The sequence below is a fragment of the Falco biarmicus genome, chromosome 7 (genome assembly GCF_023638135.1).
Source record: "Falco biarmicus isolate bFalBia1 chromosome 7, bFalBia1.pri, whole genome shotgun sequence".
Taxonomy (NCBI): Eukaryota; Metazoa; Chordata; class Aves; order Falconiformes; family Falconidae; genus Falco; species Falco biarmicus.
Window position 1 is genome coordinate 50,199,093 of NC_079294.1, and position 21,523 is coordinate 50,220,615.

Sequence of the window (21,523 nt, forward strand, 5' to 3'; positions counted from 1 at the left end):
TTTCTTGCCTGATTACCTTTTCACTACTTACAGGTGTACTTCAGGGACAGGCTTAATGCATAGTCTAATCTGCAGTTCGTTCTTTGTTGCTTAGCACAGGGATCAGCATTGTAAACTAAATTTCTGACAAAACCAGCTCAAACAGTCCACAAAATCCCTTCAACAACACTGACAGATGGGAACTGACTGCCCTGAGCATTTGATATAATAAAGACCCAAACTGCACAAAATAAGATTTCTTTATTCTAGTATCTTTAAAGCCATGGGAAGGTCAGTTTACATATGGTCTGTCTAGCAAAAGGCAGACCATAATGTTCCTTCCTTTTTGCTTTTCTTTTTTCATTTCTTTGTGGGGGAGTTAGCTAGTCGGGTGCCATCCAAGAGTTTCTAGGCACACAACAAGGGCTGAGCTATGACCCACCTATTCCTAGTTGCCTATTAACATTGGCTTCATTGAGGGAAACATTCTCTCAGATGAAACAAAAAGCTCCTCTAGTTAGCAATCTGGTTAAATTTGTACTTGTGCTTGGACCCTGACCATCTTCTAGCCTTGAAGAAGGAAAGTTAGAGGAAAGCCTTGGGGTGCACACAACCAAACCATCAAATCAGAAGACTCCTTTATTGCATACTCATCCATCTCTAGCCTGATGTGTCTCTCATTGCTCTGCACATGGAGATGGAGACATACTAGTGATGAAGCGTGACAACCCACGTCAGGAACTAGGCATTGTGGACAATTATGTTGAAAACCAAAATGTCATGTATAGATGCAGCTTGTAACAACAACCCAGCACTTTCCAAGCACAAGGATGTGCCAGACCTTCCTGCTGCAAAGCCTTGCAGTTAGAATGACTACAACTTGCTTAGATCAGGTACAGATCTAGAGTAACAGAGCCATACAGAATATATGCAGGTCATACAGGTTGGCACCTTCCCTGAAATTCTCAGGGAAAAGGATACAGAAGGTAACGCTTGGAGTCTGTGACAAGGCAAACTGACAGGGAGGGGAAGACGAGTCCTACATCACCTTTTAGTACTCTCCAGCATTTGCAGCATCTTCTGGTATCTGCACCAGCAACCCGTATCGCAGCATTGGGGTAACAGCTTCACAGTTACGAATATGGATGCTGGCAGAAACTACAGGGACTTAGATATTTTCTGCCACCTCCTGTGCTGCCCTTCCCACACCACTCTTCATACATGAGGAAGATGTAGCTGTCAGTTCCTGTACCAAACTCATCCGACCCACCCTATCTCCTTCTTACTCAGGTGGAAGCCAGTCGCATCTAACAAGGCCATGAGAAAGAAATTACACCACATTCATAAAACCAGATATATTCCCAATGAAGCCATGAGGTAGTTTGGGGACAGTATTTTACTTTTGCTGCTGGGCTTCTTGAGCTCAGCTCTGCTCCTAATTTTCACAAGGCATCAGTTGCAGATCAGTGCTTCTGAAAGGAGGAAGCCACCATTCCCACAAGGCAGGTGCGGTCCTGGGACTTCGCTGAGCATAAACAGCCAAAATGCATTGAGACATACAAACTAAAGCTCTGAATTTTCTTCAGAGAATCCACTCTACAGCTGGGAGGTGTGGATGGCACCTGCTTGTTTCTGTTCAGACCAATGAAGCCACAAAAGAAGAGATCTCGGCTGAGAAAAAGAATGACAAGTCTATTTCCATACTTAAGGCTGCAAAGCTGCTCATATGGTCACAATGAGAGATCTGTGCACTTTGGCACAGTGAAAAATTGAGTTTCAGATCATAAAAATCTATAAAAAGTGCATATTAACTAAACTGGTATTTACTCAGCACCAAAATAGCCTGAGGGTTACACCTGCATACTCAAATTAATTTTCAAGTGCCTCTTTTGCTATGCAGGGTATTTTATGTTACAGTTGTACCATACTTATGTAACCTACTTGAAATGTATTTCCCCTTGTTTGGAGTAACAACTTTCTGGAGATGTCTCAAAGTCCTATTTGGAAAGAAATTAAAGGCAAGAGCCCTCCCTGCATACAGCTTCCTGGCTACCACACAGAATAGCCACTGAGCAGAGATCAAGCAGGTGTGTCTCTGCTGGTTTCAGAGCACAGGTTAGAGCACACTGAGCTGTTAATAAATGGAGGCTTATATAAAGCCTTTTAACGTCTTCATCAATGGGAGCTCCGTATGACTTACTGTGAAGTGCTTTTAGATGGATGCTGTTGACAGTGAAGTATATATACATTCAGTGTGACACACAGTGGACACTAATCACAGAATCAGAGCGGCTAGGCACAAGCGGTGACCTGATCTCTGTCCCAAGAGATGTTAAACTATAGTGTTAATCATTCCTGACAAATGCATTGTCTTAAAGACATCTAGCAATAGCAATTCCATTCCCCTCCTCCATACACACACTATTAGCTACCCTAGCACTTTGCTACCCTCATTATTCTTCTCTTTGCTACAATTCAAGCTTTTTACTTCTTGTCCTAAACATCACGGAGATTGGTAACAGACTGTTCTCTTCCTCACTGAAGTTTCTTATAAGCTCCCCTGACAGTCTCTTCTTCACGTGAAACACAGTTACTTCAATCAGTACTCCACAACAGGTTTTCTAAGCCTCTGATCTGCCTTCCTCTGGATTCTCTCCAGTTGACCCCAATCTTTCAGAAAAAATTTAGTATAGCAGTCCACCTACAGCCACTTCAAGCCTGAACCAGGCAAAAGGATGACTTCTAATCTCCTGCAGGACAACAACACTACATAATCTGACACTGGCTTATGTTTGAGCAAACATTATGAACCGATTAAGATCTTTTATTCCAATAAAACTGGAACAGTTGTCTAGGAAAATAGGGGTAGTATGTATACACATTATCAAAGACAATGTTCTGTCCAGGAATTGGCAGAGTCATTATCTCTCTGTCAGGAGATATACAAAAAAATCACAGTAGCCATCTCTGTCAACCTGAAACATTTCACAAAGACCTTTCACGAGGCCATTCTGCTTGTCTGCTGGACTAGATGCTTGGTCTAGTTTTCCCTGAAAGAAGGCTTCCAAACTGTGCTAAAAGAGCAGCTACGAATCACTTAAAATTATAAAGAGCCCCAAACCAGCACAGATTAGTTACATTAGAAAAGATCACTTCCATCCTGTGACAATAGTTTTTTTAAAGAGTTTGAGGACAACTGGTTACACTTCTCCAACTCAAGGTTTTCTTTTTCTACAGGCCATGAAATCCCTATAGCGTAAAACTAGAAAAAAAATTTCTGTCCTTTGTACTTACCCTTCTCTTTGGTACTCCTCATCCAAATTTGACAAAAGCTGGGACCCAGCCACAGACAGATCAAGTGCAGCTAAAGGTAGATCTCGATAAGCAAAATTAACAAGCTGTACAGGAGCAATGCTTTTGGTCTCTTCTTCCACTTGTTGCGAAATTATCTCAACTTCTGAAACACCACCTTCTATTGTAGGCCTGAAAATGTAATAGGCAAAATAGAAAGCCCTCTCTCTCCACACACACATATACATATAAATATAAATAAGCAAGCAAGTAAAAATAAGTTAGAGACCAGAACTTTAGAATCCTAAAAAGCCAGCAACATAACAGAACTTTGTGAGGTCATTGAGGGGACAGACTAGATCCCAGACTTGTCTTTTGCAGATCCCACTGCAGTCAACAGAAACGTCAGACAAACAGCAGCATTTCACTCTGCTGAATCTGCTTCAAAAGCACTAAATATAAGTGGATGCGACACAAACACATACGAAAAAATGTATGAACCCAAATGCAAAACATTTGTGCAAAACAGAAAGGCGGCATGTAACTACGCCACCTAAAAACTTACTGCTTTATAAGTTAGATCAGTGAGCAACGAATAGCTAAGCTTATTTATCATTATATACAAATCAACTGTTAAATTAATGGATGCAGTTTGACCCCTCTTCCATTGTGGGTTAATATTCAAATAGTTTTGACAGATGGCAAATTTGTTTCATAGCAACTAGAAAGGAACATTCTATTGCAAGTTATTTCAAAATAATTCTGAAAGGAGAACAACAATTCAGAAGAATTATGGACTCCTCTATAAAGATCATCTTAACTATCCTTATGTGCAGCTTCCAAATCTTAACATGTATTCTTCTATCACCCCACTAACATTAATGGGAACTCCATGCAGGTAAAACCAGAGTCTGACTACGTACGTGTCTTCCACATTTATAACAAGATACTACTTATCTAGAAACTCAAACTTTGTCAGTTAGCATATTATCTAGTGCATGCAAAGATGATTTCATTGCAGGAGAGAGGTTGCATGACAAGCCCCAGCAGGGATTGATCCTTTGTAGTACCCAGTGAAAGCTACTTGCTCCATTTGATTCAGAGTAGGTGCAAGCAAAAACTTCTCTAGCTTTCATCCAGGGGAGCTTGTTAACTTCTGAAGACATCACAGGCTACTTGTCAGAGATATTCAACAGCAGGTGTGAAGATACTCTTTTTCCTTAGGGATATAGTTAAAGCGCTTAGCACCCAAATTCTGTCTGTTATTTGACTGCAAAAGTTACATTGGTGACTGTTTTAAAAAAGCTTATTAAAATCTTCTAGCTATTCAAGCAGCCTGAATAACAGTTCAGGTTTTTCTTCCAGAAAAAAAAAAAAAGAATAATTTTGAAGAGTTCTTAACTCTTATATCTTGTAAGTCTAAGGATGTGGGTGAAGGAACTAAAATTCTATGTGAAAGAGAGAAATATTCTGTTAGTCAGAGCCTCGCCATTAAACTAACCCTTTCTGATGGAAAACATCATTCCTAAATTAAAACAAGCTAACTGCTGCTGCCAGCATTACACAAGAATAATTTTAAAAATCAGAAAACGCTGTTATAGCTGAAGTATTTGGCAGGGAAAGGCTGCAACTGTCTACTATGGCAGAAAGCAGGAGCAAGAGGAAGTACTATTTGAACAACCTAAAGGCTTATTTCATTCTTTGTCTAACCAATAATGGAAAGTAATGAGATTCTTTTGCAACAGAACTGTATTCCTCTGTAAGCAATCTGAAAACAGAAGCCCAGAGGGAAGAGCTAATTTTAGCAAGAATTTTCTTTCTTTGATTTTCACCTTTAGTGCCATCCTGTGAACATGTACCTTTACAAGTCCAAGCCAGTTCAGTTTTGCATGAAAGAGCATATAATGATCCAATATCCAGTCTTATAAAGGAAAACCGAAATGGGTTGTTGCAGCTTTCCCACTCCCAACAGGTCTTACTTTCTATATTCTTAGACAGACTAAATGACAGGCATTGTCTGATTTGACTGAAAAGAAAAACAAGCAAACCAACAGACTTAAGTGTTGGCAAACAGCTTTGAGACAGGTTTGGTGGCAGCAAAGAAAAAAGGCAAACAGATCTGAAAATAATATGACATACTAGTTTTCAGCCACTGGCTGTTAGTAACATAGACATGCTTACAGCATTCATGTTTTTTCTGTTAATTCACACTCTTTAGACAACTAACCAAATCCTACTATTCCTTCTCCAAATATCAGCTTTTCCTTCCAATAATACCTACAGAACCCTTTTGATGTCACAACATCATTCTCCTACAGGTAGCAACCTGTTCCCTTCTCTTTAAAGTAATTTATTAGCTACCTTCACATGGTACTTACTGAGGATTGGTCATGCTGAAGGATGCAACTGAATCAGCAGCGGTTCCAGTATTTGACTAATTAAAGCTGTTCTGCACAGAAGTTCTAGCCTTCCAAGATTAGGTCTCTGTGAGAAGCAAACCAAAGTTATGTAAAGCACAGTTGAAAGAACTCCAGAGGGTTGCAGTGATGTTTGTTGTCATGTTGTGAGTTTGCCTAATATTTTATTTCCCCCATGATTCCTTTTCAATGTGGTTTTATTCCATGTTCATTCCTCCATATTATGGAAGCTGTAAAGTTACAGCGCATTTGCTTATACACACGGACACCTGCTCACATATATACTTCCATAAGAACTCAGGTCTCACTTTAAACCACTAGTTTGTTGATAAAGATAACCAAGATCAGAGGGGGGAGTGGATTTTCAAAGAAAGCTCATGGCTTTGGGAGCAAAAATTCTATTAGAACTTTTTTTTTTAACAATTTAATATATATTTTATGGGGATAAGCATTAGCTTTGTCAACAAAGTTTGGGGGTTTGTTCTCCATTTTCCAATTTGAACTGTGTCCTGACTCCCTTTGTTGACTTTAGAAAGTCTCTTCCAAGAATTAACTCATGTTGTCAAACATTCTAGGTGGGCTGTTAATCAAGATAATATTTTGATCATCAAAACACACTAAAACATTTGGAAAAGGCACCACATTTGCTTGTTGCAAAATCTCTGTGTTGTACCTGGACAAATGCACGGTAACCAGAATGGAAGAGGACAAGCTTGTGAGAGTGAAACCTAGTGACACAAGGTTTTTGTAGCTGAAAAAATATAAACTGGAGAATACTATACAATAAAACAAAAATTCTTAGAAAGAGGTATCATGAGAGACTTTGTAAAGCTACTGTCAAGATTATATGCCAAATAAGTTTTAAAAGTAACAAACACACACTCTTATTGTAATTAAACAGAAATACTCACTGACAAATTCTAATATTACAGACACACCAAAAAAGTTTCATAATGAAAAATGTTTCTTACACTAAACTTTATACTAGAGTTATTTACAGACTGAATTGTTAGTATTAGTCAAGTATTTACAGTGGAGAAAAATAACGTAGCAACAGTATGACCCTTAACAATCACTTGATACCAAACAATAAAACTGAACTTACATGTTTTGTGAAGCCATTTCCAAGTCTTTATATCACGTCTTCTAACCTTATAATAAGGCAAAACATAGTCAATGCATTCTCAGATTTTCCAGATAACGTGCCTGGGTATGCAAAAAGAAAGGGTCTACACTGTGATCACCCTCCTCAAGTTGTTAAGTCGGCCAAAAGCAATTTAATTATTCCTATGAAGAAAAGAAACACGACCAACAACCAGAAAAATACACATATTTCAGGAAAACACACACTCCATTTATCTATAACCTTGTAATAGCTCTAAAGTCAGAGTAAGAAGCAAATCTTTTTCAGATAAACCTTCCCCGATACAGCAGAGACTTACTTCTACATTCATTTGTTACAGCAGAGACTTAATTTCTACATTCATTCGATATCAAGGAAAGTCTCTTCCCTGGCCTTTGCAGTCCTTGAATTATTTATTATATCCCTAAGGTAGCAAAATACTACAACATTTGCCTGAAGTTATGTACTGAAGGGATTTGGTGAATCCGTACCTATGACAGCTTTATTATAGCAATTGTTATGCCTACTAGCACAACAAAACTAAAACTTATCAGGTTTGTTTTGCTATTTAGCTCCCTAACACCTTATTTTGGGTTGACATTTTACAACACACTTCAAAAAACCACTATTTAACAGAAAATTTTACCCAAAGCAATTGTCCTAAGCACTCAGGCTGAGCAAATGGTAATGTCACAAGGTACCATGCACACATCTGGCGAGACTGAGGAAACCGAGAATCCTGCTATAACTGCATTCGCAGACCTGGAGAATAAAAGGTGAATGGGGATATAGCTGATTTAGGAAATGGGAATAAAATTGATGGAAACTGGCCTTAGAGAACAGGGAGACAGATGTAGATATGGGAATTCCTTAACACAGTAAAAGATTCACCATTTGTTTGGGAAACAGCCCAGTGCTAATACTCACAACCTCCCTCTCAAAGGGGTTTAGAAAACAAAACAATGACAAAAAATGTACAGCCATTATCTTTTAGATCAATCTCAAGATTTTGAGGGAACTTAAGTCATAACAGTGGGGCCAGCAACACTGCAGTTCTTTCATAGGACATGAACATGAAATACCTGCCCCTCCAGAATACACTAAGTCTCTGTCTTTTGTTAATTTTTTTCCTAAAGCTAGAAATACATTCACAGTCATACACGATTTTGTGTTACACCTCAACCAGATCTGACCAGTGGCAACACCAACAAGCCAGACCTGCTCCCTCCTACTGGAGTTGCCAGCTCTACAGATAAAATCTGCTCACCACCAGGACTGAAGGAGAAACTCGCAGCCAGGCAGCAAGCTCTTCTGATAGCTCTGATGGCTCCACAGGGAGCAGAGTCCAACTCGCCTTAGCCGAAAGGATCGTTACCATGACATAAGGTGCTCACAAAGGTGAGACGAGTAAAGTGGAGAGAGACCTGAAAGGAGATAGAGGGAGTCAAGTCTCCAAAGGACTCAGTGGAGCCTTCCAGAGAGAAAAAGTGGCAAAAAGTGAGTAATTTCTGGTGCAGATGACTAATGTATTACCTAATGTAATGAATTAAAAAGACAAATAGTTAATATGTGCAGTAAGAGAGCAGCACAACTGAAACCTTCAAAATGGACGTAATAGGTTGTGTATATCTATATCCTAAATGGATTACCATGATTCATGCTTCTTTCTAGGCTTTATGCAAGCAACAGAAATGTCTTAACATATACTAACATTTTGCAGAAATTTATTTTTTCCATCCACTCCACCTCATCTGTTATGTTCAAAACTTCCTTAAAAAAACCCACAACTTTTATAGCAACAACAAACCCACCACTTCAAACTTCCACAGGAAATTTCTGTGCAACCAAGTAGTGTTTAAAGGCAACAAGGAACAGCAGGATATTTTACTCTTCTGCACTTCTCTCTCACTTGCATTCCTATAGGATATGGTGTAGGCAAAGAGCAACGATGTGGCTGTCCTCCCTACCAACAGAGACAGGCTGGGGGCAGAGGGCAACATTTGGGTATGCCATCCACCACTCAAGTGGAATTTTTTCTATACCTTTTCACACTTATCCCACTCAGTGCTTGGTAGACAAAAAAGCCTCATCTCTCATGGTCTCATGCCAGGGAATTAACTAACAGTTCCAGGGTTTGGGTTTCAGGGGGTTTTCCCCACTTTTTGGAAGAGACCAGACAGCACATTGTACATGCTGAGCTGCTTGTGAGTATGAGCAATGCCCATTTTGTAAGAGTTCAGCGATTCTATTTGTTCTGTGGTTTAAGTGTTTTCAAGGCGAGATGGCTACATAACGAGCAGAGTTTCCCCAAGTTAAAGAGAGTTATAAAGGAGATATGACAGAAAGGAAGGAATTATCCCAAAAAGTTTTAGTGCGGGCTGTGAGGTGGTATACAACCCAGGAACATTCACCAGACGAAATGGCTAACATACTGTCTTGTATGTATCAAGAGGAGAGTGCAATTTGGTGGGAAGTGTATTTCTGCATCTGGTTTTCTGCATAGTCACGTTCATAGACTAGTAGCCCAGCTTAAAATGTGTGGGATCACAGGTCAAACCTCAGCAAAGCTGACTCGGCTCCTTACCCCTCTGCAGTAGCTGAAAGAAGTTGCTCAGCTTTCCTCTGTTCTTTGCACAGGTATTACACACAGGCATTCCTCAAAGCTTTTGCAAGGTACCCTTTAATTGATTATGATTTCTTTCACCCTCCTCTCTGTTGGGGCACTGGCAAACAACTGCTTCACAGTTCACGGGTTATGCTCAGAACCATGCGGGTTGAAAAGCGGGGTCACGCGCTGTAGTGGAGCAAAGGTTCATGCCGCTGCCCTTGCCCAGCACACATCCTGCCTGAGTTCGTTTGTTAATGTTTAGATCAACCTATTGTCAGTCACCACACCTCAGCTGCAGCTTGCTAATAAAGAGATAAAGTCCAGCTTAAAAACATGAAGCGTAGAACAGATTTTGAAAAACTTACATTAAAGCATAGCACGTGTGTGTGTGTACACTCCCCAGTTTAAAAAAAAACCCACTACACAAAATCCCAACAACCACCTTAAAAAAAAAAGAAGATCTGTATTCCATTTGTGCATGAAACCCATGACTTTTAGCGTTGATGTAAGCACGGTCTTACGCGCCACAATGTAGCATGCTCAATCCTGGGTGGGGACTAGGAAGATCGTTTAATTTAAGCGTTTTGCAACCAAGTCTCTACTAACTTGTAACCTGTTTAACTGAGCTGAGTCAAGACCCCATGGTTCAGTGTAGTTTTTTGCATTTGCTTATGTTCTGGGGGGTATTATCATTCAGCTGTAAGCTCCTGTACAAAATACAGACACTAACTGAAACATCTGAATTTAACAAGTAGCTACAACACCAAACTCTGACATGCTCTTCTAAGAAAAGATTCTTCCACAAAGCTCCCCAACAGCAGCTTAGACACATGAACAGGTTCACAGTTTGTATTCAAAATAAATAGAATAAGCCACACTTGAGGAAACGCTGCTGTTAGCTGCAATGCAGGTTTTAGGTATCTTGCCCAGCTTCTGCTCCTTCCTCTGCCCATGCCATAGCCATGCATCTGCACACACCTCACCTTAGCGTAAGCTGGACCAAGAAACTGATTTGGAAAAACTTTTCTTTTCCTGCACTTTTTTTTAAAAAAGCAGGATTGCTTCCCTGATACAGGTCACAGTACAACTCCAAAAACAGTTATGTCAGCAAAAATGAGAAGGTAGGGCAGCGCACTATGGGCACAACCATAGAAACAATCAGCATGGTGGAGAAATACTCAAATCAAAGATAATGTGTTGAGCCCTGGCCATTGGCAATATTCAACCAGAGTAAGCACCCAAACTGAAAGTGCTTAACAGATTGGGAAAGGGGTAGAAATAAAAAGAGCTTCTGTGTGGGTTTTTTTTCCTCCTTCTGTGTCATGCTGGAGCTTTTTATTCTGTAGCTAGTACACATCAGGAAATGGAATTTTGTTTCCTTTGTGCAAAAAAAGTTATGGTCTTATTTCAGTCTATAAATAAAAATTCTTGTAGTCTAAAGCCCAAATGCAAACTACTGCTATTAAAGTTCCTACTGAGCAATCCTAAGGAGGTCATAGAGCTACTCAGAAAAATGGAAAGAAGAAATAATTTGAAATAGGAATTGGGGAAACACCTAACCAGACATTACCCCAGAAGCTTTCAAAGTGAATGGGGAAATGTGATTTAGGGGTAGATACATCAAGCTCTTGTGAATTAGACCAGCCCCATTTTCTTTTGTGATCAACACCACCGATACCACCCTGTGGATCAGCACTGAACATATGACTGCTCCTCTCTACTAGTGCAAATCGCGTTTCTCCAAGGACTGAAACTAGGCTCCCCATGATCACAACCTACCAATTCTGACAACTGTTTTTGTTTTAACCTCTCCATGAGAATTTTAACGAGCTCCACACATCTGCATTTAGAAAGTTTTATTGGTCATGTATGTCAAAACCTCTTCCTTCAGAAATCCAGTAACCTGCACTTCTGCAGGAGAAACCCTGAAAATCTCCTGCAGGAGAGGTCCCACCAATTCCTTGCTTCACTTCAGGTTGAACAAAACTGGGGTTTTTTCCCTAATGGGTGAACAGGTTTACTGTGATAAAGAATTAAAAAGCTTCTTTTGATTAAACTGACCCTCCCTAATCCCACTTCTATTGAAGACAAGAGTTTGATAAAGTATGTGTTTATATGGCTCTATACAGTTGAAAGGAATACTTCGTTTTTTAAAAAACAACAAGAATTAGTCAGAAGATTATGACTGCAGAATGCCATACAGAAAACAGTAAATCAACTTCCTTAACAAGTCAAGTATATTTGATACATATTTTCACACTGCAGATTCCCAATTCCATTCCTATCTTCACATTCCCATGCAGTATCCAGAAAAGAAAAGGAGGTACAAGAGAGAGCTTTTTATTTCAAGGAAGAAGGGACATCAAATTTTGCATCTTTTTAAATGTGATGTATTAAAAAACTTTACTGTAGATTCCTCCATAAAAAAAGGAAAAAAACCTTCCATCACAGCAAAGTTATTTAGATTGGAAAAAATCAAGCATTCAGAAATTAGGGAAATGACAGATTTGAACTTGCTCATGCGGCCATAATTCTATTCCCTTGTGGGATCACCCTGTATGCTGAAATTAAGCAGAATGCTGTTTAGGGAAAAAGGAGCATGTACTCTTGTAACTAAAGACTGTCTCATTGTTCATAAGTATAGCTCATACTTCCTAGAGAGCAGTTTAGATGGGCCAAAAAGGGAGAAAAATTATCTCGTGTACAATCATAATAAATCTCTCTGCAAATGCATCATGACCATTGGTTGAATTTTTAACTTTTCAGTATTGCAGATCTAGACAACAGGACAAATAACACTAGCTGGAAGAAAGACTTTAGAGGAGAACTAGACTAATACAAATTCCTAGGACAGCCCAGCCAAGCCCACCCTCTTGCAAGGAGTTTGCAGATGTGCAGTACATGGCACTTGCAGACCAAAACGAACAGGAGGAGCTGCTCTGTTTGGGATGGTTACGAAAAGACTCATGCTCCTTCCCTCTGCTATCTCTTCACCTACAAGCTGGGACGACAGGGTGGGGTCTATGTAGCAGATCTACAAACAGGGTTCCAACATGCAAACACTCCAGCATGAATATGCTTTTAACACATACCAGTGCTTCCCTGACAGCTCCTTCAGGCTCTCCTTCCAGTTCATGCTACACAGTGCATACTGGCACTGTTGAAATTCAGTTGTTCTGATATACAATCAACAATTTCCAGAAAAGGCACGTGTCCAGCAGGTACTGCAGCAAGCAATCCATAAGGTAGCCAATTCTGAAGATGTCATGGGCCAAAGAATGGACTGAGGGCCTTCTGCTTGCCGAATTGTAACACTATGGCAAATAACAGGAGCAATATGGCATCTCAAAAATCTGGAAGAACCAAGTAACTACCAAGGATACGCAAACAGAAAGTTTGCTTTCAGCTCCTTCATAAAAAACATGCATTCATTCAGCAAGAAGATTACTCATTTGATTTCTTACTCTGGAGTAAATTCAAGCTTGCCATTTACCTTACCATTTTACAAACTGCCCCCATTTAGCTGTAAGAAATTGGTGATCCAACAGTTGTTCTCCATACCTTCCCCATGTGGTTAAAGTGGAAGAAAAAAAGCCCCACACTACAGGGTTGAGTCCAGAGAATGAACAGAAGACAGCAACCACATATTTAAAAGGTCCCTTTATAGATTGGTCTAGTCTTTTAAGTTTGGACCTGCTTAATAAGAAGGGAAACCACAAACAGCATGTTTCACGTGAGCATTAGGCACAAGGCTGCCAGCTTACACTGTTCTATTGTATGTCTTCACATCTCCCGCTCTGCTTATGACTCCAGCTGCTGGAGACAGTACTTTGATTTGAGAAAAAGCGAGGTGTCACCTACATACGTGGCAGCACCACTTAGACCAGTCGTGGCTGGCTCCTAGTGAGATGATCTCTCTTTACAGCCCAGCACAAGGATACTAACAGGGACCATGGGCTTGGATAAATAGCTCCAGCAGGATGCCATGCTGATACTGCTTCTGGGCTCACAGCTGGAAAGCTCAGTATCAGTTAGCTTTTGCGATGTGCCACTGCACATGTTGATAGGAATGAGCCTGGCATCAACAGCTCCACTGGACTGAAAACATCTGGGTTTTTTTCCCCATCTGAGAAACTAAATGACTCTGGGGTCTGTCAGCACATGGTTAGAGGATTATTTAGACAAATTTTGTAACACAGACAACTCCCTGGCCCCTCAACCCAACAAAGATTTTTTTTGTGCCACAAATTCTAGTTCTCAAAAGGGAAAAAAAAAACACCCAAAACCCCACAAACTCCAGTCTCCCTTGGATTAAATATTAAATTTGAAACACAAACAAAGTTTATATTTGCTTGGCTAATAACAATTCCATTTCTGAATTTTAAATGCTTGGGAATGACACTAACCTAGCTGAGTCATAATAAGCTCAATTATTACTATTGGAAGCAAATAAAGTACCAATTTAGAGTCAAAGAAGTTTGATTTGCTTGCATCTGTCAAGAGTCAACTCTTGGATTTCACTTCTAAGTTCTCATTTTCTTACTCTCCAGCACTACAGTGAAAGGTCACTGCCCAGAGACCTGCAGCCATGTCTTTTCAAGCCAAGCAAGACTGGTCCAGTCACTCTTTAGAACAGTAATGAAAAAATACACACACTTTTCGACATCCTAGAATGAATGGTTTTAGTTCTGTAGAGATACCTTGCAGGTCTTTTCCGATTAGATTTGAGTTAATCACACATGCACTTAACTTTTGCAGTCTGCTAATCACTTTTGAGGTAACAATACAAGTCCATTTGAATCCAACAGCAAATTTTACTTGGACAGAGCTGGAATTTCACTCAGGCTTTTAACAACAGCAACAGATAACACAAACACTTGAGCCAACCTGCTTTGAGACATCCTTCAGTATGATGTATGTCTCAATTCAGAGGGGTGACACCTACAGTCTGTCTTAGGGGATACTGTCTTAGTCAGATGGAAGTACTAGGGTCACACCCTGCCATGAAAATAGTCAAATCTCAGTACATTTTAATCTCCATCCACGATATCTGCTGCTTATCTTACTTGTAGGTTAACCTTCTAACAAATCACAAGCCTGAGTATCTGCCCATATCCTTAGATTAATATAACTTGAAGACTGCCTTTCAGCCATTAGACTTCAACCTTAAGACTCTTCCTCAAGCTATTAATTTTGCTTTTCTTTAGAATCCTGGGCCTAACAGATTCTGGATTGAAATGCCTTTAGAAAATTTTAAAGTATTCTCTAATTTTGTAGAGGAGCTGATGTCAAGCAAAATACAAAAGACTCACAACACTACAAGAAGAATTGGGGAAGTATAAAGAAAACCTCATGAGAAATTCTTGGCATTTAATCTCTTGGAGCTGGGTATTTCAATGTATCTGCCAATTATGGCTCTATGAAGCCATATGTATTTCTTATATTTCTGCGTAAGGAGACTGAAAAGGAAATTCTTTAGACCAATCCTGTCTCACAATCAGCAGTACAGATGCAACACAAACCTAAGCAGACTAGTGCTAAATCCAGTCAAGCTATTAGACAAGTCAAAACCACCATCTGGAAGTAAAGATTTCATTCTAAGAACCAACTATACTACAAATATATTTTTGAGAAATATCTATCTTCTGTCATTCCTGACAAGCATTATGGGCAACGTTTCAGACAAAATGCAATAAATTTATATGAATTTATGGCTTTACTGTGTATCTTGCAAAAGCAAGTATATAATAATTAGCCCATTGATGTGAAATACATTGTTCTTCTCCCAACAGCACTATGCTCTGTTGTTTAGCTTTTGGAAACAAATAGCCCAGCTATTTTGATGGCAAATTTACAAACAGTTGCAGTATTTAATCCTAGTGATGCATACAGGGTAAACCTCACTCTGCAAGAGCAGAGAGCTAATAGAATTCTTGAATTCATGTCCTGTTTGGTACTTCAGAGGAAAGGTATTTCATGCAGTACACGTGGACACAATGGTCATGCTGTTCATGGCTGGAAAAACCTTTCCTGACCACTGGGAGCCTAAAATGCAAGATTTGACTACCTTATTGTAGTATGCAGCATACTGATAGTCATTTTAATGTACAGCTAGTTCATTTAACTGTATAATCCTAGCTTCCTCAGCAGGTGATGGAATGCATGTACTACATATTATAGGCCAGGTTTCTGCCACAAAATACCGATGGCGAGGGACTCAGTCCAGGCTGTGAGTAAGCAGGCCCTGCCCTGACAGTCTGGAGGAAGCAGTCCACCCAATGCAGCCATTTCAACTGGCCAGTAACTTCCACGTTAGCAGTCAAGTCTGCACCTTTCCCCCTTCACTTCTAACTGAGGTCCGGAAGGCAACATCACAAGGAGACACACATGGCCAGTGTATGTTTGGAGACTGCCTAGACTGTCTGCTGCAAACACATAGGTAAAAAAAACAATTCTTCCCACTGGACCTGGAAACAGGATGGGGACAGGCTGCTCTTTGTCCTGCAGCAAAAAGTCACTATAGTGCAACGGCTAGCATAATTTATTTTTTTTTTTAGAAGTATAAAGGGGAAAGAAAAAGCAGAAACCTGAACGGTCTCTGCAAAAGTTCATCCAGTTGACTATGGCCCTGCTCATTCTGGGAGGGTTGGACTAGATGACCTTTAAAAGGTCCCATCCAATCCCAACCATTCTATAGTTCTATGAAAAGCAGCACAGCAATGGATGGGGAGAGAAGGGACAGGATCTGGTTTGACACCTGTTGCAGCCAAATCCCAGGATATGGCCTGGTGAAGAAATCATGTAACAAAAAGCCAACACCCTCAAGGTCTGCTTCAATATGCAACTACAAACTATATACCTCATGAACAATTACACTTTTACTTCCACCTTACACATTGTGCATTTAAAGTAGGTAGTTTTAAGCTTAAAAACCAGTATGTTCTTTTAAAAATAATAATTTCAAGCACTATCTGTACGTAAATAAATGCTTTGGAACTTTGAAGCTCTCGTTTTTCTACTTATAAAACCAAAAAAATTTGTGTGTGTGTGTGTGAACTTTAAGCATTAGGTTTTCAGACCTTTTTTACTAGAAGTAATTGATTTATTAGTTATTTTGCATGGAATACAAGAAGGATCACTGAGGTATGCAGGAGGAATATGCAGGAGAATTCTGAAAATGCTGAAAAGCATTTGCTCTGCACAGGCATGCACAATTTCTCCTGCAGGCTGAATCTATTTGCTTATTCATATAAATCCATATTAAAATGCATTCAGTTACTGGTCATATAACACACCACACATGGAAAGTAAAAATGCTAGACTGATCTTTCTCCCCCTTCAAGAATACATAACTAACATCACCATCCCCACCCAGCCCCCATCCCTTTTAAACTCTGCAAAAACAGAGAGGGCTGGTAGATAATCTTGTCACGTGAGTAAGTAAAGGGAAACCCAAGCCACTGAATAAATTCCCAAGAGTGCAGGAACACCCACCCATGAACCCACTTTGTTTTAAAGTGGAGAACTGTCAGCTCCTGCTTTTCCACTGATACCATCAGTATCACAGAGAAACTTGAGATTAAATTCTCAGCTGCTAAGGGCTCACAAAGTTTACTCTTCACTAGGAAGCTAATCTTACTGTGATTTAACACTGTGAGCACAGAACCAGTTTTCCCTGTGGCACACTAATCTGGTGCTACTGCTAACATACTAAGAAATCCAGGTTGTAAAGCAATGAGGATGGTACTCTGGGACTCAGATTTTAAATTTAATTCTGTAAAGGACTTTGAATCTGGGCCTTAAGACACATGGTAGAACTGAGCACTATCACATCTAGCCATGCTAATCAACCAAGATCCCAGCAGAATGTTAATGAGTGAGAGCCACTGAGCAACAAGAACAATATTTCAGTATGTCAGAGGCAAATAAAACTCATGCTATGGTTCAAATAGAAGTGTGTTGCTGTGATGCTGCTTCAGCTGTTAGGACTTTGGTGCCTGCACGCTACTTCAGGTGCCCAAGTGCTTTCATAGGACTATACCATGACTCCCTGGACCACAGATCTCCCTTCAAGGAGATGGCAGCCGGAAGAAGGGGAAGAAAAAAGGAAAAAAAAAAAAAAAAAAAAGGAAAAAAAGCACTAAAGTACTTCCCTGCCTTAGAGAGGTGTTGATCATAAACTTAAAGATAGCATAGTGGTAAGATACAGTGATAAGGAAAAGCAACTGATTAGTTGAACAAAAACACAGAGAACCCTCACCTCGGAGCTGGTCTTCCCTGAAGTGGCACCAAAAACCCCAAAGGTGCTCCACAGCCCAGCAAGGCTTCTGCCATCACAAACGCAGCGAGAAAGTACAGGAAACATTGCACAGACAGGGACCAGGCTTCAGCTTCCCCAGCAATTCCAGAAGTAAACTTTTCAGTAATTTTGCTACTCAGTACTTACAAAGTCTTAGTAAATTGGGAAGAAACAAACAGCATATAAAAACCTCACACGTATTTTCCACTAAGTCACATATGTTAATTCCTAGGCTGCTCTTTAAATATAGTTTATTTACAGTTGAAAAAAGTTGGGGAGATGAACTGATTGAGAGAAGTTATTCACATTTCAAATACCTGGCACTAACTCTGAATCAGACCACAGCTGATGTTGCCTGTGTATTAAGTAATCATAACAAACATATTAAAGGAGATGTAAGTGTTCATGGAAAAGTGTATCACACCTGACAGTGTCTGCTGGAGAAAGATAGTACAATGGACAAGTTTATACAACAGACCCTGCTACCCTGGAGTTCAGTCCAGGGAATATATAAAGCAGATGTATTTTAAAAAGCTTTGCTTACTCACTATTTTCTTAAAAACAGAAGATCATGAAGATGACAGGACAACCCAACCACATGGGCCCCCAGGAAAAAATCTCTGTCACCCTTCAACATTCTGTGCTGTTGTCCCTAAGCATCTACCAGAGCAAGTGCAGGGCCTTCTGGCTCTTTTGGCATCACACAGAAAAGCTTTGGCCACCCCTGCATGACCCAACATAGCAGTCATCCCGACACCCTCCACAGCTCTATTTTAGCAGTATCTTATTTAGCACGTCAAGTCCCATGACCCATATCCAATAAGGAGGTTCTAATACACTGATGAGATAAAAGGCTGCTTTTCAAGCAATGGTTATGCAAGGGATCCATACAGCAATGCAAGCTCCAAAACACTAAACAAATACTAAGTTACAAATAAAGCACATTCCTGCTCTTAAATCCATAACACATACCAATCACCTGCTTCAAACTAAACTGTGTCTGTTACAATTGCAAACACAAGAGCTTTGTTAAGATTTATGATTTCACCTTTATTAAAATTCAAAAACCTCCAAACTTTACCAGGATAGTCATTAACATTTCTAGGAGGCGGGAAACTCAGAGCAACATGCCCAAAGCAGGGAGATGACAGCAAGGAAGCTACATCTGTATTAGCTTCTGGATTAAAAACATGATGAGCTGGCCAAACTGCTAGAAATTTTTCAGAAGTATTTTTACATGAACATTGCACTAACCCCTCCACCCAATCACTATCTACTAAATAATTTACCAATCTCCAGCCAAAGACTTACTAGCACTTTCAATAAAACAAGTAAATTAATGAGTACATACACCCTAAATAAACCCGAAGTCCAAGACCACATAGCAAACAGGTCCCAGAGTCTGAATTGGAGCTCATGTTTCTGAGTTTTGGTCTGTCACTCCATTGGTGAAAAATGTCACTTCTCAATAGAAAGAAAAAGCTCTAACATTATCAGTGTAGGTTGTTGGGGTTTTTTCAAATACATGTATAAAATCTTTCAAAAAACCCCAAAATTAATTTTGAAGTCTTGCTTAAATCGGAAAACCAAAATCAAAAATTCTCCAATAAAACAAGAATATCTGCAAGGAATTAAGATTATACTGGCCTCAGGTCAGAGATTTACTGCACTTGACACTGTGAAAAACAAGCAGTAGAAATGAGACAAACTGCTTGCTGCAAAGACCAGTAAGGGGTTTAAAGAGGCAGTATCTTGTGATCATTAATTTCTAATCCCTACAAATGCAAAACACAGGTCCTTCATAAAACTGTTATTCTCTTGAGTTATCCTTCTCACAATATACTGATTTCAAACATGATGTTGACAATTGACAGTTCGTGACCTATTAAGTTTAAAACATTTGAAAAGAGCAGGATAGAAAGCTTTCAGAAGCGTCTTTTCTCAGTGAGAGCCGTTGAAGGCATGCACTGCAAACTTCACTGCAAGACTGAGACTGGAAAGATACCAAGATGACAATCAGAATTCCATGATCTTTTAAGGTCCTAGAAATGAACAGTCTTTCAAGACAGGAAAAATTGGCCCATACCTTTTACTATTCACATGCTACTTAGAGACACATTAGGTATTTTAGAAGGTGGGGTTTTTTTGAAGTCACATAAGCCCAAAGTACTTAATCTAATTTGAGACAATGTTTGCAGTAATAAGATAACACAGTTTTGAACAAGCATATACTAAATAGCTTATAAATACAGGTTGGTTAAACAGACCTACCACACTTTTTGTGATATTGAACAGAATCCTTCAGGAACAACAGAAGGATTAGACAGCATGAGAAACAGGGAAAGCTTCAGGATAGGAAAACTTCTCTCTTGAATTAAAAATGGACAAGTTCTTGAAAAAATATTCCATTAAAAAATCATTTATTTTTCTAACACACATTACCCTTCTTTAACAGCTGGTAATACCAAAACACTCATTTAGAGCACAAAACAGGTGTCCAAACCAAGTGTAATGAATTTCAGAGAATATTCAGAGAGCAGAAGTGTTAGGCATTACCCAAAGGCTAGAAAAATCATCTGCCAAGCACAGGCAGGCCCAAAACACAGGGCACCCTCATCGAGCAGAACACTGTCTCCTATGGCAGTAAGAAAATGAATGAGTTTACATCAGTTCAGGCAGCTGTATACTTTTAAAACATTTTACCACCTTTTGTACTGCTGCAGATGGCAGACAGAGCACACATTTCCAGGGCAGAACCAATTTCTCCGACTTTCAACACAGCATGCCCAAGGCATACCTGCGCTATAGTGTGATACATAATTGTAGCATGCAAATTTCACCCATATAAGGAGTCAATACATTCATTTTCCTTTAAATTATTACGCCTCCCTTTGTTCTTGTAAAAAAAACCCCAACCAACAACACTATGTAACACGAACCATAAAAATTAACACACACATTTTTCCCCTGCTTTCAGAGGAAATAGCTTACTGAAAGAAAAGATTGCTTTACTGCATCCAGGTCAATAGTTTTCCTCTTTGGATTAAAAACAAGGATTATAGCAGCTCATGCTGAGCTAGCGCTGCTGCAGCCGGACTTCGATACTAGCTGCCAGGCTGCCTAGTTTAAAGCTAGCTCAGATATAGCTGTACAAACTGCTGTATGCAATGCAGCAGCAAATTAACTAACTCAAACCAAGATCCTTTTCTCCTACTTACTGAAAGACAGCAGCTGACTGGATTTGGCATTTTCACATGCAGTAAGATTTACTGCAAGTATCTAAAAATATACTACATGGCTGATAGCCCAAGGAACCAAACAATGAAAGTTCAAGAGGCACATTTCACAGTCCAGATGTTCCCAAACTGTGCTCCATCAACCTAGAGAGATGGTCGCTCACATTATGCTGACTTCCCCCACCTCCAAACCCCCTTGCTGTATCAATTTGTGTCCAAAAGATCTAGATTTCTTGAAGTATTTCTCCTTAAACATATTCTCTTTTTGCTACAGTTAGCATAAAAATATCACAGCAACTAAATGGGATGAGATTGTCCCAGGGAAAAGTTGGTGTAAAGCATCAAACAGATTTGAACCTCTGCAGCAGGATAACCTTAATGAGGGCTCTGAAGACACAAAAGTTACAGGATCCACATACATATACTCAAGATAGTGACAAAAACTCCAGAAGGCAAACACACTTTTCCTAACCTGACCTATGCACTTTTTTTGGTGGATATGGTGTCAAAACTTGTGCAAAACCAGGGAAAGAGCAAGAAATCTTGCTTAAGGAAAAATCCGGCAGGATT

General features: G+C 39.7%; 2 protein-coding genes across 6 annotated transcripts in view; one reads left to right on the top strand and one right to left on the bottom strand.

Moving 5' to 3' along the window:
* The window catches only part of TMEM266 (transmembrane protein 266), an 86,524-nt gene that overhangs the window by 52,877 nt on the left and 12,124 nt on the right, over positions 1 to 21,523 (bottom strand). For 2 of the 5 annotated variants that reach the window (XM_056345643.1, XM_056345647.1), the window contains exons 2-5: positions 8,078 to 8,234; positions 6,793 to 6,893; positions 5,649 to 5,754; positions 3,274 to 3,462 (exon numbers count right to left, since the gene is read on the bottom strand). In XM_056345643.1, the coding sequence (XP_056201618.1) occupies positions 3,274 to 3,462; positions 5,649 to 5,662 (203 nt within the window). In that variant the 5' untranslated portion in view covers positions 5,663 to 5,754; positions 6,793 to 6,893; positions 8,078 to 8,234. Of the gene's footprint in view, positions 1 to 3,273; positions 3,463 to 5,648; positions 5,755 to 6,142; positions 6,268 to 6,792; positions 6,975 to 8,077; positions 8,235 to 21,523 lie in introns of all 5 variants that reach the window. The other 3 variants (XM_056345644.1, XM_056345645.1, XM_056345646.1) reach the window with 3 other exon arrangements.
* NRG4 (neuregulin 4) overlaps positions 8,259 to 21,523 on the top strand; it is a 56,067-nt gene continuing 42,802 nt past the window's right edge. Inside the window, exon 1 of the mRNA XM_056345657.1 lies at positions 8,259 to 8,307. The gene's annotated coding sequence lies outside the window, so the exon portion shown is untranslated. The remainder of the gene's footprint in view (positions 8,308 to 21,523) is intronic.